At 41.5% G+C, this 16,884-nt stretch overlaps 1 protein-coding gene across 1 annotated transcript in view; it reads right to left on the reverse strand.

Moving 5' to 3' along the window:
* Window positions 1-16,884, reverse strand: part of LOC110496911 (S-adenosylhomocysteine hydrolase-like protein 1) — a 40,004-nt gene extending 23,120 nt beyond the window's left edge. The window contains exon 1 of the mRNA XM_036956197.1: window positions 16,609-16,884. Within this exon, the coding sequence (XP_036812092.1) occupies window positions 16,609-16,869 (261 nt within the window). The 5' untranslated portion in view covers window positions 16,870-16,884. The remainder of the gene's footprint in view (window positions 1-16,608) is intronic.

Consider the following 16,884-nt stretch of genomic DNA (forward strand, 5'->3'; position numbering starts at 1 on the left):
TTGGGCTGTTTATGAGTACATGGGGTATTCAGAGGCTGTTGTTACTGTAGAGGAAGATTTGGTGTTGTGTGTTTAATTGATGTTTAACCATGTTTTTGCTCGTTTGAGTGTTTATTGTGTTGTGGGTTCCCAGACTCAATAAAGTTTTTTTTAACTCAGAACTCTCTCTCCCAAGAATTCAACCATCTACACACATCATTTCCATGATGCTTTGCTCATACCAACTAAGGTAAGTAAGGAGGTGCGAAAGGTTTAACCTTAATGTTCATCTCCTCTTACATTCATTTTCCCCATTATGAACAACAGTCCTGTGAAGGTGACTGTGAGCCCCACGGGGAAATCTGCTGGGATCTGATGTGCTGTACGCCTTTCACCTTTAGGAATGTGGCCATTTCTTGTGGCACAAGCTGCGGACCATTGTCACTAAAGAGTTGGAGTGGCGATCCGAACCGACAGTAGCAGACCTTATGATGGAAACCTCTGGACACTTGCTATGTACATCCACAACCACAAGAAGCAGTGTATACGTTACCATGCCTCCTCCGGCCAATCCCACTGATAAAGAGGTGCAAGTTGAGGTATATTGGGGACCTTCTGACATGAGGAACTTTGCATCCTGCTTGCAGCAAGTGACGGAATCACAGTATGCAGTCCAAAGATGCTCGTCAGCAGACGATGATCTGGAAAAAGGATGAACTTCCTCCCGTACAGATACTGGCGAATTTTACGCACCACAAAAACAACGTCTAGGACTTTCCGATCTGTCTGTGCTTAGTTACTTTCTCCTTTGTTCAATGTCCATGATGAGAAAGTGGTCGGTATCTCTTCACCGGAAGGCATGATATGGTACACGACTGCACCTACACCATATGGACTAGCATCACAAGGTAGTTGGATGGGCAATGACGGTTCAAAGTGCGTCAGTGGCTCAGATTTTAGGAGAGTTTCCTTGGTTTTCAAAAATGCTTCCTCACATTGTTCTGTTGATTTCCATGTTTTGTCCTGACAAAGCAACTGATGCAGTAGCATCAGCTTTGTTGCTAAGTTTGGGAGAAAGCGTCAGTAACCCCAGGAAAAAAAGGTTGTTTGCTCATGTTCTGTGGAGCTGGGGCGTCCAAGATAGCCTTGACCTTGGACGGAGGCGTGTGAAGGCCCGTGGCGTCGATGACGTGTCCGAGGTATTCAACCAATGATTAGAAGAATGCACAGTTGTCCTTACAAACTCGGAGTCCATAGTCCTTAAGTCTCTGTAAGGTCACATCCAAGTTCAGGAGATGGTCCTCTTCGTCCTTTCCAGTAACGAGGATGTCATTAAGGTAGCATTGTACTCCTTTGACTTTTCATCCACATACATCTGCAAGTAGGCTTGACAGAGGTTGATTTTGCTGAACTTTGACACCCAGCTAAATCCGGGAAAAGGTCAATGATGTGTGGTAGAAGATGCTGCTCAGTGGACAACACAGGGTTAACTGTGTAATTAAAGTCTCCACATATCCTGATTCCACCATCCTTCGTACGATGAGTATTGCCCATTCACCCATACTGATGGGCTCCAGGACTTTGTTCTTGACTAAAGTGTCCAAGTCAGCCTCGACTTTTGGTCCGATAGCATAAGGTACGAGTCGTGCTTTCAGAAATGTTAGTTTGCTTCACTGTAATGTCTTTCATGCTACCCAGCACTCCATTAAATACATCTCCATGTTTCTTGGCGGGTAGACCTGTGTCTTCATATGTCATTGTACGCACTGATGGCCAGTTTAGTGTGATTTTTCTCCAGCCACAAACGTCCCCGTAGTGATGGATAGTCTCCCTTCACGCCATAGTGGCAGCTTTTCAGTTTGTCCATTTAACTGAACTGTGACATCAGTGATGCCTCTCACAGTGACAGATTCACCTGTGTAAGTCTTTAACATGATGTGGACTGGCTGAAGTCGGTGTTTCAGTGTATTTTTGTAGACTGCGTCTTACACAAGAGATTAGTGGTGTGTGGGTCAGCTGTTTGTACACCCGCAACCGCCCGGAATTGCTAACAACCCACCCATAACTGCTTACTAGGCCTATATGTGATAAAGTGAAAATCTGAGGCCTGCACTCGACTTTAACCCGCTAATACAGAAAATGCGCTGTAGGCTAGTCGGGGAAGGTAGAATGATTTGACAGGGGTGCAATATTTTTTTGGCCTGATTTATATATTTATCTGCATACATTTTGGTAGGCTATTTGTTAGTCAAGTAGTCTATAATTAGATACAAGCAGCTTATCTTCTGTCATAAGGCCTACATGTTGCCCTAGAAGACTAAATAGGCTAAACCCTTGCTCACCAGAATGACATAAATCGATAGAATTAATGCTTCCATCTAGTTGACATCGGTAAAGTTTTCCCTGTCATTTCTGCTTCTTTCGTGAAGCAAACACTTTTACGGACAGGGCAAAAAAAAAAAAAAAAGATTTTCTGTGCAAAAATAGGCTTGGCAGAGGTTCATTTTGCTGAAAGCTGTGAAAACGACAGCTGTGAAAAAGACCCAACACGTTTCTGATAAAATGTTATATTTTTGTGGTTGAAATAGCCTAGTATCAGCTTTTATGATGCTAATAAAGATAGGACCTCTACAGACGGTATCTAACTGCGCATTCGAATTCTCTGAAAATGCTGAAAGAAAGAAATCATATTTCTTCACTCCTGTTCCAGAGTCCAAATGTTGCACTACATTTGGAATTTCCCTTTACTGCAAGAAATGCGACTGACAAATTTGTGGGCCTACAGCACCTCACAATCATCACACATAACACTGCTATCATCCTCTTTTACCACTTTACCAAATCATTCCCAAACATTACTTTTCTAGCTCTCCCTTCTCTTTATTTTCAACTCTCCATTTCACAGATTTTCTCTTATTGAACTAAACTCTGACATTGTCATTTTTGGCTCCATGGATAGATATCCATGGATTTCTGGCCATTCCAAAAATAATTTGGCGATTTGCGTGTAGCTATTTGGCACGCTTACAGTTAGGCCCTAAAGCTTAGGTTTACACACTAATGCCAGATAGCCTAAAATAATTAAACAAAAAACTTCAATGTGGCCTATCGATATAAATCGCACAAGAATGATAGTCTACATTTATGGATTTTTTAATGTATTATTTTCTCTTTATTCAACCCGCCCACCACCCACCCGCTCTTCATATTTAATCACCCTAAACCTGCCCCCAAAAGACTCAAGGCTGTAATTGCTGTGATATTTCAGTTTTATTATTAGTACATTTGCAAACATTTCTAAAAATGTTTATATGGTAGCGGGGTGAACAGGCCATGGCTCGGGTGGCTGAGGTCATTGATGATCTTCCTGGTCTTCCTGTGATGGCAGGCAGTATGCTCCTGATGATGAGTTGTGCTGACTGCCCCTGATGATGCGTTGGGCTAACGGCACTACTCTCTGGAGAGCCCTACAGTTGCAGAAGGTCCAATTGCTGTGCCAGGTGGTGATATAGACAGACAGGATGCTCTCAATGGTGCATTTGTAGAAGTTTGTGAGGGCCTTAAAGGCCAAGCCAAATTTCTTCAGCCTCCTGAGGTTGAAGAGGGGCTGTTGCACATTCTTCACGTCACTGTCTGTATGAAGGGACCATTTCAGGTCATCAGTGATGTGCACACCAAGGAACTTGAAGCCCTTCAATGTGGATGGGGGTGTGCTCTCTCTGCTGTCTCCTGTAGTCCACGATCAGCTCCTTCATTGTGTTGACATTGAGGGAGAGGCTATTTTTCTGTCACCACTCTGCCACGGCTCTCACCTCCTCCCTGTAGGCTGTCTCATTATTGTTGGTAATCAGGCCTACCACTGCTGTGTCGTCAGCAAACTTGATGATTGAGTTGGAAACGTACATGGACACATAGTCATGGGTAAACAGGGAGTACAGGAGGGGGCTGAGCATGCACCCCCTTGTGGGGCCCTCGTGTTGAGGATCAGCATGGCGGAGATGTTGTTGCCTACATTCACTTGTTGGTCGGTGTATAATATGTGTACCCTGTACATACGACTAATAGAACTTGAAACCTGAAACTTCCCTCAGCGGAAGTGTGTCCCTATTCCCCGGTCGCTGATTTTCAGTTGCAACTCCGTACACTCGCCCTGATGAACTCAACTGCTGAGCCTCTTTTTCACCTATAATGCCTTCAGAATGTAGTCATACAGCTTGAATTCAAAATAGATAAAAAATAAAAATAATTCTCACCCATCTACACAACACCCCATAATGACAAAATCCAAACCTGCTTTTAGACAAAGCTCTGAGTAAGCCGATTCTTTACTTGTCCCGTTAATGAATCTACCAGATTTATGCAGAAACAGTGATCCTTTTTCTTTATTCTCCTGGATAGTCACCAGTTGAAGTATCCTGGGGTAAGGAATGTTTTTGGGATGTTTTAGACAGTTTTGATGTAAAATAATTATGAAATGCAGAAATATCTCATTTACATAAGTAGGGTATACCCATCCCTTTTCGATGACACTCCAAATTGAGCTCAGGTGCATCCAATTTCCTTTGATCATCCTTGAGATGTCACTACAACTTGATCGGAGTTCACCTATGGCCAAATCAATTGTTTGGACATGATTTAGAAAAAACACACCTGTCCATATAAGGTCCCACAGTTGACAGTGCATGTCAAAGCAGAAACTATACCATGACGTCCCAGTAACTGGCTGTAAAATAATTGTGATAAGGCATATACAGTGGGGCAAAAAAGTATTGTCAGCCACCAATTGTGCAAGTTCTCCCACTTAAAAAGATGAGAGAGGCCTGTAATTTTCATCATAGGTACACTTCAACTATGACAGACAAAATAAGAAAAAAAATCCAGAAAATCACATTGTAGGATTTTTAATGAATTTATTTGCAAATTATGGTGGAAAATAAGTATTTGGTCACCTACAAACAAGCAAGATTTCTGGCTCTCACAGACCTGTAACTTCTTCTTTAAGAGGCTCCTCTGTCCTCCACTCGTTACCTGTATTAATGGCACCTGTTTGAACTTGTTTTCAGTATAAAAGACACCTGTCCACAACCTCAAACAGTCACACTCCAAACTCGACTATGGCCAAGACCAAAGAGCTGTCAAAGGACACCAGAAACAAAATTGTAGACCTGCACCAGGCTGGGAAGACTGAATCTGCAATAGGTAAGCAGCTTGGTTTGAAGAAATCAACTGTGGGAGCAATTATTAGGAAATGGAAGACATACAAGACCACTGATAATCTCCCTCGATCTGGGGCTCCACGCAATGATCACAAGAACAGTGAGCAAAAATCCCAGAACCGCACGGGGGGACCTAGTGAATGACCTGCAGAGAGCTGGGACCAAAGTAACAAAGCCTACCATCAGTAACACACTACGCCGCCAGGGACTCAAATCCTGCAGTGCCAGACGTGTCCCCCTGCTTAAGCCAGTACATGTCCAGGCCCGTCTGAAGTTTGCTAGAGAGCATTTGGATGATCCAGAAGAAGATTGGGAGAATGGTCAGATGAAACCAAAATATAACTTTTTGGTAAAAACTCAACTCGTCGTGTTTGGAGGAAAAATTAAACTCTTTGGCCTGAGAAAACCAGGCACAGCTAATCACCCATCTAACACCATCCCTAACGTGAAACAGGGCTGTGGAGCATCATGGTATGGGGATGCTTTTCAGCGGAGGAACAATGAATGGAACCAAATACATGCAAATCCTTTATGAGAACCTGCTTTTTAGTGCAAACGACCTTAGACTGGGGGTGAAGATTTATGTTCCAACCGGAAAACGATCCTAAGCATACAGCCAAAGCAATGCTGGAATGGCTTCAGAACAAGAATGTTAAAGTCATTGAGTTGCCCAGCCAAAGCCCAGACTTGAATCCCATTGAAAATCTGTGGAAAGCCTTGAAAATCTAGGAAGAATGGGAGAAAATCCTCAAAACAACTCAAATCTGTAATAACCACCAAAGGTGTTTCTACAAAGTATTGAATTAGCAGTGTCAACACTTATGTAAATTAAGTATTTCTGTATTTCAATACATTTTCTAACATTTTTAAAACATGACTTTGTCATTATGGGGTAATGTGTATAGCTGGATAATTTTTGCATTTTCTTTTACCTATTTTGAAATCAAGCTGTAACTCAACAACATGTGGAATAAGTCAAGGGGTATGAATACTTTCTGAAGGCACTGAATTCAATACCCTTTGCACACACTGAATTCAATGACCTTTGCCAAGGTCAGATTACTTTCAGTCAATAGTCTCTTTTGTGTAACTTCACTGCGTAGCCTACATACTAGTCTGTCTCTAATGGTGTCATTTAGGACATCATTAAACTCACAGTGCTCTGTCAGCAAACATTGTCACTGATTTTCCCTCTTCCTGATTTATTCTGTGGAACGTTAACCTTTCAGCAATAACTAGTGGTTTTGGTGAAAAGTGTCCTTTCAGTATTTCTACGATGTCCCCATATGTCTTATTACCTGGTCTGTCTGTAGCAGGCTACTAATAAATTAAATGCCTTCGACCCCATTACACAAAACAAATTTGGCACAATTTTGTCCTCGTCAATGTAATTTGCAACCGTTAGCATTCCAACCGTTCTTGATATAAGTTCCGGTGTTCAATGCTTTCATCCAACTGTACAATGCTTCCAACAATTCCAGACATTTTTTGTTTCTCAATAGGCTCCTTCCTGATTGTCACTCACTTTAATATTGTCCTCAACCACGGCAACGTTCTGTTCTGCCACAGCAACATTTTCCTCAGTCACGTGATATGCATTAACTTCACTCACTGACGTTTCCTCCTCAAGTTTGCTTGTTTACCAGTTTTTAATTCCAAAGTTCATCTTTAAAGTTGAATAAAAGTATTTTCCTTTACCCACTGTATATTCCTCCCTTTTTAAGCACGTTGTTTTCTCGCTCCAACGCTCGTCTCAAATGATTTTCTGCCGTCCCTGACGATGCTAACTCTCTCTCTCTTAGCTAGCTTGATTATGTATGAACTTGCATCTGCTAGCGATACACGGTGCTACCACTAGTCTAGACTGTACCGCATAAAAACAATTGTTTTAAACATGTTAAAACCGACTTCTTCTGGACAGAATAACCACTGTCAGTTCAGACTTATTTGTTGCCAATATTTGTTTATGTCTTGTGGGTTTCATAGCCACGTCTTTATAACAATTCAGTAATGATGAGAAGGGAAAGAGGAATTCAGTTCAACCATTTATATGAACCTGATCATTTAAACACAAAACTCCCATGATGTTTTGAGCATACAACTAAAGTTAGCCATGCGGTACGAAAGGTACAACCTGGTATATATACAACACTGGCTACTGGCAGGGCGATGATGAACAGAATAAGGGTATGCAAATCACAGGAGGTTGGTGGCACCTTCATTTTTTACATTTATTTATTTATTTCACCTTTATTTAACCAGGTAGGCAAGTTGAGAACAAGTTCTCATTTACAATTGCGACCTGGCCAAGATAAAGCAAAGCAGTTCGACACATACAACGACACAGAGTTACACATGGAGTAAAACAAACATACAGTCAATAATACAGTATAAACAAGTCTATATACGATGTGAGCAAATGAGGTGAGATAAGGGAGGTAAAGGCAAAAAAAGGCCATGGTGGCAAAGTAAATACAATATAGCAAGTAAAACACTGGAATGGTAGATTTGCAATGGAAGAAAGTGCAAATTAGAAATAAAAATAATGGGGTGCAAAGGAGCAAAATAAATAAGTTAAATACAGTAGGGAAAGAGGTAGTTGTTTGGGCTAAATTATAGGTGGGCTATGTACAGGTGCAGTAATCTGTGAGCTGCTCTGACAGTTGGTGCTTAAAGCTAGTGAGGGAGATAAGTGTTTCCAGTTTCAGAGATTTTTGTAGTTCGTTCCAGTCATTGGCAGCAGAGAACTGGAAGGAGAGGCGGCCAAAGAAAGAATTGGTTTTGGGGGTGACTAGAGAGATATACCTGCTGGAGCGTGTGCTACAGGTGGGAGATGCTATGGTGACCAGCGAGCTGAGATAAGGGGGGACTTTACCTAGCAGGGTCTTGTAGATGACATGGAGCCAGTGAGTTTGGCGACGAGAATGAAGCGAGGGCCAGCCAATGAGAGCGTACAGGTCGAAATGGTGGGTAGTATATGGGGCTTTGGTGACAAAACGGATTGCACTGTGATAGACTTCATCCAATTTGTTGAGTAGGGTATTGGAGGCTATTTTGTAAATGACATCGCCAAAGTCGAGGATTGGTAAGATGGTCAGTTTTACAAGGGTATGTTTGGCAGCATGAGTGAAGGATGCTTTGTTGCGAAATAGGAAGCCAATTCTAGATTTAACTTTGGATTGGAGATGTTTGATATGGGTCTGGAAGGAGAGTTTATAGTCTAACCAGACACCTAAGTATTTGTAGTTGTCCACGTATTCTAAGTCAGAGCCGTCCAGAGTAGTGATGTTGGACAGGCGGGCAGGTGCAGGTAGCGATCGGTTGAAGAGCATGCATTTAGTTTTACTTGTATTTAAGAGCAATTGGAGGCCACGGAAGGAGAGTTGTATGGCATTGAAGCTTGCCTGGAGGGTTGTTAACACAGTGTCCAAAGAAGGGCCAGAAGTATACAGAATGGTGTCGTCTGCGTAGAAGTGGATCAGAGACTCACCAGCAGCAAGAGCGACCTCATTGATGTATACAGAGAAGAGAGTCGGTCCAATAATTGAACCCTGTGGCACCCCCATAGAGACTGCCAGAGGTCCGGACAGCAGACCCTCCGATTTGACACACTGAACTCTATCAGAGAAGTAGTTGGTGAACCAGGCGAGGCAATCATTTGAGAAACCAAGGCTGTCGAGTCTGCCGATGAGGATGTGGTGATTGACAGAGTCGAAAGCCTTGGCCAGATCAATGAATACGGCTGCACAGTAATGTTTCCTATCGATGGCGGTTAAGATGTCGTTTAGGACCTTGAGCGTGGCTGAGGTGCACCCATGACCAGCTCTGAAACCAGATTGCATAGCAGAGAAGGTATGGTGAGATTTGAAATGGTCGGTAATCTGTTTGTTGACTTGGCTTTCGAAGACCTTAGAAAGGCATGGTAGGATAGATATAGGTCTGTAGCAGTTTGGGTCAAGAGTGTCCACCCCTTTGAAGAGTGGGATGACCGCAGCTGCTTTCCAATCTTTGGGAATCTCAGACGACACGAAAGAGAGGTTGAACAGGCTAGTAATAGGGGTGGCAACAATTTCTGCAGATAATTTTAGAAAGAAAGGGTCCAGATTGTCTAGCCCGGCTGATTTGTAGGGGTCCAGATTTTGCAGCTCTTTCAGAACATCAGCTGAACGGATTTGGGAGAAGGAGAAATGGGGAAGGCTTGGGCGAGTTGCTGTGGGGGGTGCAGTGCTGTTGACCGGGGTAGGAGTAGCCAGGTGGAAAGCATGGCCAGCCGTAGAAAAATGCTTATTGAAATTCTCAATTATGGTGGATTTATCAGTGGTGACAGTGTTTCCTATCTTCAGTGCAGTGGGCAGCTGGGAGGAGGTGTTCTTATTCTCCATGGACTTTACAGTGTCCCAGAACTTTTTTGAGTTAGTGTTGCAGGAAGCAAATTGGGGAGGACGGGCTCGTTGTAAAGGCTGGAGCGGAATAGGTGGAATGGTATCAAATACATCAAACAGTAGAGCTGTGTTCGAATACCAATACTAACATTCTGTATACTACATACTTAATGAGAATATACTACATACTATATACTAATACATTTTAGTAAACTGTAAACAAACTGTATTCTTTCAGTTGAGCGTACTAGAGCTTCGCCTGTCTACCAGAAGTTGATGCTGTTGCTATGAAACCTCTTGCTAGCTTTTTAGCATAACAAATTACTAGCTAGACATTTTATGACTTTGGGTGTGTTCTTAATCTGGAGTACCAGAAGGCCCTCTAGGCATTCGTAAATTCAGAGCATTGTCAGATTGTCCGTTTGTAAATTCAGAGCGTTTCGCTCTCGGAGCGTTCAGAGCACACATTGGAACTCACAACGGCAATCAAGCACCCAAGCTAACAGGCTAACGTTGCCTAGCTACTTCCAGACACAAATAAGAGAACACCTCACTTTACCATTTTACTCGCCCTAGCAGAGATGGTTTTCATGTTATCCAGAGCGTTGGTGACTGTAACTGTGCTGCTGGCAACAATTGAATTACTTTATTATGCTGATGATTACTGACACCGGCCATTTCAATGGGTGTTGAGTGTTCATAAATTCATCAGTTATTCTGCGCTCTAGTACACTCAGACGAGAGTGCTCTGAAATCGGAGTAGATAGCCATTGCAAATTTACGAAAGCAACAGAATGTCCATTGAGAACACACAACGACTATACCACTTAGATAAACTAAGAATTACGGGGTTAATACACATTGGATAGTTAGCTAGATAGCATATAGAGTGGCAAGAAAAAGTATGTGAACCCTTTGGAAATACCTGGATTTCTGCATAGATTGTTCATAAAATTTGATCTGATCTTCTAGGTCACAACAATAGACAAACACAGTCTGTTTAAACAAATAACACACAAACAATTAGACATCTTCATGTCTTTATTGAACACACCGTGTAAACATTCACAGTGCAGGGTGGGAAAAATATGTGAACCCTTGGATTTAATAACTGGTGACCCACCTTTCGGAAGCAATAACTTCAAATGAACTTTTTCTGTAGTTGCAGATCAGACCTGCACAACAGTCACGAGGAATTTTGGACCATTCCTCTTTACAAAACTGTTTCAGTTCAGTAATATTATTGGGATGTCTGGTGTGAACTGCTCTGTTGAGGTCATGCCACAGCATCTCAATCAGGTTGAGGTCAGGACTCTGATTGGACCACTCCAGAAGGTGTATTTTCTTCTGTTGAATCCATTCTCTTGTTGATTTACTTCTGTGTTTTGGGTCGTTGTCCTGTTGCATCACCCAACTTCTGTTGAGTTTCAATTGGCAGACAGCCTAACATTCTCCTGCAAAATGTTTTGATAAACTTGGGAATTCATTTTTCCATTGATGATAGCAAGCTGTCCAGGCCCTGAGGCAGCAAAGCAGCCCCAAACCATGATGCTCCCTCCACCATACTTTACCATTGGCATGAGGTTTTGATGTTGGTGTGATGTGCCTTTTTTTCTCCACACATAGTGTTGTGTGTTCCTTCCAAACAACTCAACTGTAGTTTCATCTGTCCACCGAATATTTTGCCAGTAGCACTGTGGAACATCCAGATGAACTTTTGCAAACTTCAGATGTGCAGCAATGTTTTTTTTGGACAGCAGTGGCTTCTTCCGCGGTGTCCTCCCATGAACACCATTCTTGTTTAGTGTTTTATGTATCGTAGACTCATCAACAGAGATGTTAGCATGTTCCAGAGATTTCTGCAAGTCTTTAGCTGACACTAGGATTCTTCTTAACCTCATTGAGCATTCCGCACTGTGCTCTTGCAGTCATCTTTGCAGAACGGCCACTCCTAGGGAGAGTAGCAACAGTGCTGAACTTTCTCCATTTATAGACAATTTGTCTTACTGTGGACTGATGAACAGCAAGGCTTTTATAGATACTTTTGTAACCCTTTCCAGCTTTATACAAGTCTTCAATTATTAATCTTAGATCTTCTGAGATCTCTTTTGTTTGAGGCATGGTTCACATCAGGCAATGCTTATTGTGAAAAGTAAACTCAAATTTAGTGAGTTTTTTATAGGGCACGGCAGCTCTAACCAACATCTCCAATCTTGTCTCATTGATTGGACTCCAGGTTAGCTGACTCTTGACTCCAATTAGCTTTTGGAGAAGTTATTAGCCTAGGGGTTCACATACTTTTTCCCACCTTCACGGTGAATGTTTAAATTATGTATTCAATATAGACAAGAAAAATACAATAATTTGTGTCGTTAGTTTAAGCACACTATGTTTGTCTATTGTTGTGATATGATGAAGATCATAACAAATTTGATGACCAATTTATGCAGAAATCCAAGTAATTCCAAAGGGTTCACTTGCTTTTTCTTGCCACTGTATTTAATACAGTGTCAAGTTTGATGTATTAGTAGCCAACTAACGTTAGGTAGATAGCTAACATACGGGTACATACTGCTGTAATGATATGCTATGTAGTTCGTAAGGATAGCATAGCTAACAAATTGTCAGCCAACATAACGTGTAAGGTAACTTACTTGAAAAGTCATTACTTTATTACATTGCTCAACATTTTCTTAACATTTGTAATAATTAGTTAAAGCAATTCATTTGTATCCGCTCTCATTGGGCTTCGGCTGCATATTTTCTGCCATTTTCTTCAAATCTGAAAATTATATGAAGCCACGCCCACTTTCTGAAGAATTGCATTATGGGCCCTAAAAGCATGGAAATAGTATCCACTGCTCGTATACTTCGTATTTTGGCTAATGCAGTACGACATCTGGGAACTTTTGCCATACTAACTATACCCATACATTGACCAATAAGCATACTATTTACTCCATTTACATCACAAATAGTATGGTTAGTATAAGTATTCAAACACAGCTATGGTTTGATGCCATTCCATTTGCTCTGTTCCAGACATTATTATGAGCCGTCCTCCCCTCAACAGCCTCCACTAAATGCAGATGCACGGCTGTTACCAGTGTGGGACTGAACCAGTAGAGAGAGTGCTCAGGACAGGTAGAGAAAATCATGTCAGTGTGGAGAACAGCAGCACACTTTATTTTGGTAGAGCTTAGTAGATGGAGAAACTGTAACTGACCTGAACACGCACACAAATAAAGCCTATATAAATAAGGTGTAGGAGACAATAGCTGCACACTCTGACCTTCAAAGGTTTCAGAGTGAACCTGTTTTTCTGAAGGCCCAGACTCTCAGTATAGCTTACCTAATGAAGTGTGGGTGTGGTGTGTTTACCTCATGAAGTTGGTCACTCTCGCACCCTCTGAATGTCACCAAACTAACCTAGTACATGTTCACAACCTTTAAACAACCTTTCTATGCCAGCTTATGAATATTCTCTGTGCAACATCACCTTGCCTCTCATTGAAGGCTTATAATGAATATAGGCTTAAAAATGTATGTCCCCCATAGATTGACTTGCCTAGTTAAAGGTTGCCTAGTTAAATAAAGGTCAAATGAAATAAATTAAATCAAATATTTGCTACACTGAACAAAAATATAAACACAACATGCAGTGTAGGTCCCATGTTTCATGAGCTGAAATAAAAGATCCCAGAAATGTTCCATACACACAAAAAGCTCATTTCTCTCAAATTTTGTGCACAAATTTGTTTACATCCCTGTTAGTGAGCGTAATCCATCCACCTGACAGGTGTGGCATATCAAGAAACTGATTACCCATAAGAGTCTAAGCCCTGTCTAAGCCTGGGGGTTCTACTAAACTATATGGAATTGTTTTAAGAAGGTCATACCAATGATCATTTTGCTATTTGATTTGGAATTTGAAGTATAAAAAATATATATAAAAAATGAATTGATGAAAAGGTATTTTTGGCCTTACTGCTACTAGACCATTTAAACGCATTGAATAACAGATTCACTACATGGAAAAGATAGTCCACCCCCAAAATGTAAAGGAAGTTTGTCCTAAAGTGTCTGTCCTATATCTGAGCGATATAAGAAAGCTCAGGAAACATTTGTTATTTTTTTTGTACGTGTATTTAACCCCTTATTTTTGGCACTAAACTGTCTCTATATACAGTGCCTTCGGAAAGTATTCAGACCCCTTGACTTTTCCCACATTTTGTTACGGTACAGCCTTATTAAAAAAATTATTAAATAAATAACAATTCTAAGCAATCTCCACACAATACCCCATAGTGACAAAGTGAAAACATGTATTAAAAATGTATTAAAAATTAAAAACAGAAATACTTTATTTACATAATTATTCACTCTTTGCTATGAGACTCTAAATTGAGCTCAGGTTTCCATTGATCATCCTTGAGATGTTTCTACAATTTGATTGGAGTCCACCTGTGGTACATTCAATTGATTTGACATGATTTGGAAAGGTACACACCTTTCTATGTAAGGTCCCACAGTTGACAGTGTATGTCAGAGCAAAAACCAAGCCATGAGGTCAAAGGAAGTGTCCGTAGAACTCCGAGACAGGATAGTGTTAGTAAGGCACTGATCTGGGGAAGGGTACCAAAACATTTCTGCAGCATTGAAGGTCCCCAAGAACGCTCCCCATTCAACCTGACAGAGCTTGTGAGGATCTACAGAGAAGAATGGAAGGAACTCCCCAAATACAGGTGTGCCAGGCTTGTAGCATCATACCCAAGAAGACTCGAGGCTGTAATCGCTGCCAAAGGTGCTTCAACAAAGTACTGAGTAAACGGTCTGAATACTTGTGTAAATATAATATTAAATGTTTTTCTATTTAATACATTTGTAAAAAAAAATCGAAAAACCTCTGTTTGCTTAAGTCATTATGGGGTATTGTGTGTAGACTGACAAGGGGAAAAATAATTTAATCCATTTTAGGATAAGGCTGTAACGTAACAAAATATGGAAAAAGTGAAGGGGTCAGAATACAGTATATACTTCCATAGATTTTTTCCATTTGTACAGTGGGACCTTCAGACGAGTAAAACCGAGATGTACGTGTTCGTGAGTGTCTACCCTTTCCATAGAGGGGTCATTTTAGTGTGTAGCTCAAACTGTTCTGACGCTACAGACCATTTTGAGAGAAGCCGATTTTCGGAATGTCTCATGGTCTGACAAACACCACTCTAGTTGTGTTACCTGTCACCACAGATGCATAAGTGCGACACAGGCGGATGCAGTGGATTAAGATGTATCCAACGCAAAAAATACATATCTCTAGCTAAAATTAACAGATTTTTATGCAGATTTTATTACTATGCAAAATAGATTTCCCCAGGGGAGCGGACATCGACCTTAGCGGGTTAAACAGCATGATCATAACAAGGGTGTGCTGGGGACAATAAAAGAGCACCCTAAAATGTGCAGTTTTGTCACAGAACACAATGCCACAGATGTTTCAAGTTTTGAGGGATAGTTTTGCTGACTGCAGGAAAGTCCACCTGAGCAGTTGCCAGATAATTTAATGTTAATTTCTCTACAATAAGCCACCTCCAACATTTTTTCAGAGAATTTTGCAGCACGTCCAACCGGCCTCACAACTGCAGACCATGTGTATGCGGTCTTGTGGGCGAGCAGTTTGCTGATGTCAAAGTTGTCAACAGAGTGCCCCATGGTTGCGGTGGGCTTATGGTATGGGAAGGCATAAGTTATTGACAACAAACTCAATTGTGTTTTATTGATGGCCATTTGAAAGCACAGAGACACCGTGACGAGATCCTGAGACCCATTGTCGTGCCATTCATCCGCTGCCATCACCTCATGTTTCAGCATGGTAATGCACAGCCCCATGTCGCAAGGATCTGTACACAATTTCTGGAAGCTGAAAATGGCCCAGTTCTTCCATGGCCTGCAAACTCACTAGTTATGTCACCCATTGAGCATGTTTGGGATGCTCTGGATCAACGTGTTTGACAGCGTGTTCCAGTTCCCACCAATATCCAGAAACTTCACACAGCCATTGAAGAGGAGCTGGACAATATTCCACAGGCCACAAACAACAGCCTGACCAACTCCATCCAAAGGAGATGTGTCGCGCTGCATGAGGCAAATGGTGATCAAACCAGATATTGACTGGTTTTCTGATCCTTTTAAAAAAAGGTATCTGTGACCAACCGATGCATATCTGTATTCCCAGTCATGTGATATCCATAGATTAGGGCCTAATTTATTTATTTCTATTGACTAATTTCCTTATATGAACTGTAACTCAGTAAAATCTTTGAAATGATTTGCATGTTGTATTTATATTTTTGTTCAGTACATATTGAACAAATCCATAATACATACCAATACGAAACGTATAATCATACTGGAGTATCTCGATTTTTGTACAGAACAATTATTAAATTCGCTGAGACCAGGTTGCAAGCTATATTTCACAAGGTGGATTGGTTCCTTTTGGGTCATAACTTTAGAAACTCCAGGTATACAGCCTTGTATTCTAGTCCCAGCAATAGCCTAACTAACCCCCTACATATTAAACGCGTTTCTCATTTACATTTTTCATTATATGTGCTACAGTCACAGTACCATCAAGATTTACAGACGCTCCGTTCAGATCTGCGCGCCTCGTTGCAGAAACATGCGGTCGCGACATTTTTTTTGATCAACATTATATGCCGTGGTGGTTGGTGTCTAACGCTGGCGCATGTCTTGGCGCAGACGAATTTGCCTTTGATAATGCTTTTAATCGTCGCAATTGAGATCTGAGCAGATATTGTCTTCATCTTTCAAACCTTGACGTATCACACATTGATTCGCTGTCACAGCCAAGATGGTAGGACACTATCCAACTAAAGTTGCATTGATTGAGCAACTCAAACTGTTGAATGCGCCTTCTAGCACATGTAGTAGCCTACTGAAGTTAAAACCCAAACCCCCACAGTAAAAGTAGGATAAGACACGAGTCTAGGTAATTGATTTATCCTCACCCTCTGCATATTTAGCGCTTCGATCACTGTCTCTCCCGCCCCAACGGACACCTCGGCCCCGTTTCCGTTGGACGGTTGAGACTGCTCGCTCCATCTGGTCTCGGCTGCATGCAACATATTCCACAGGTTGGGGTTGCATGTCGACGATGAGAAGGTAGTAGCACCACCCTCATCTTCTGTATGCAGTTTGGGAAACATGACCGGTAAGGTTAGGTCTTTATATGGAGAAGGAGCATCAGTCTGTTCAGATTTCTCTGCCATAACTGGACTGGTGTT

This window comes from Oncorhynchus mykiss, chromosome 2 (assembly GCF_013265735.2).
Source record: "Oncorhynchus mykiss isolate Arlee chromosome 2, USDA_OmykA_1.1, whole genome shotgun sequence".
In the NCBI taxonomy this organism is placed as follows: domain Eukaryota; kingdom Metazoa; phylum Chordata; class Actinopteri; order Salmoniformes; family Salmonidae; genus Oncorhynchus; species Oncorhynchus mykiss.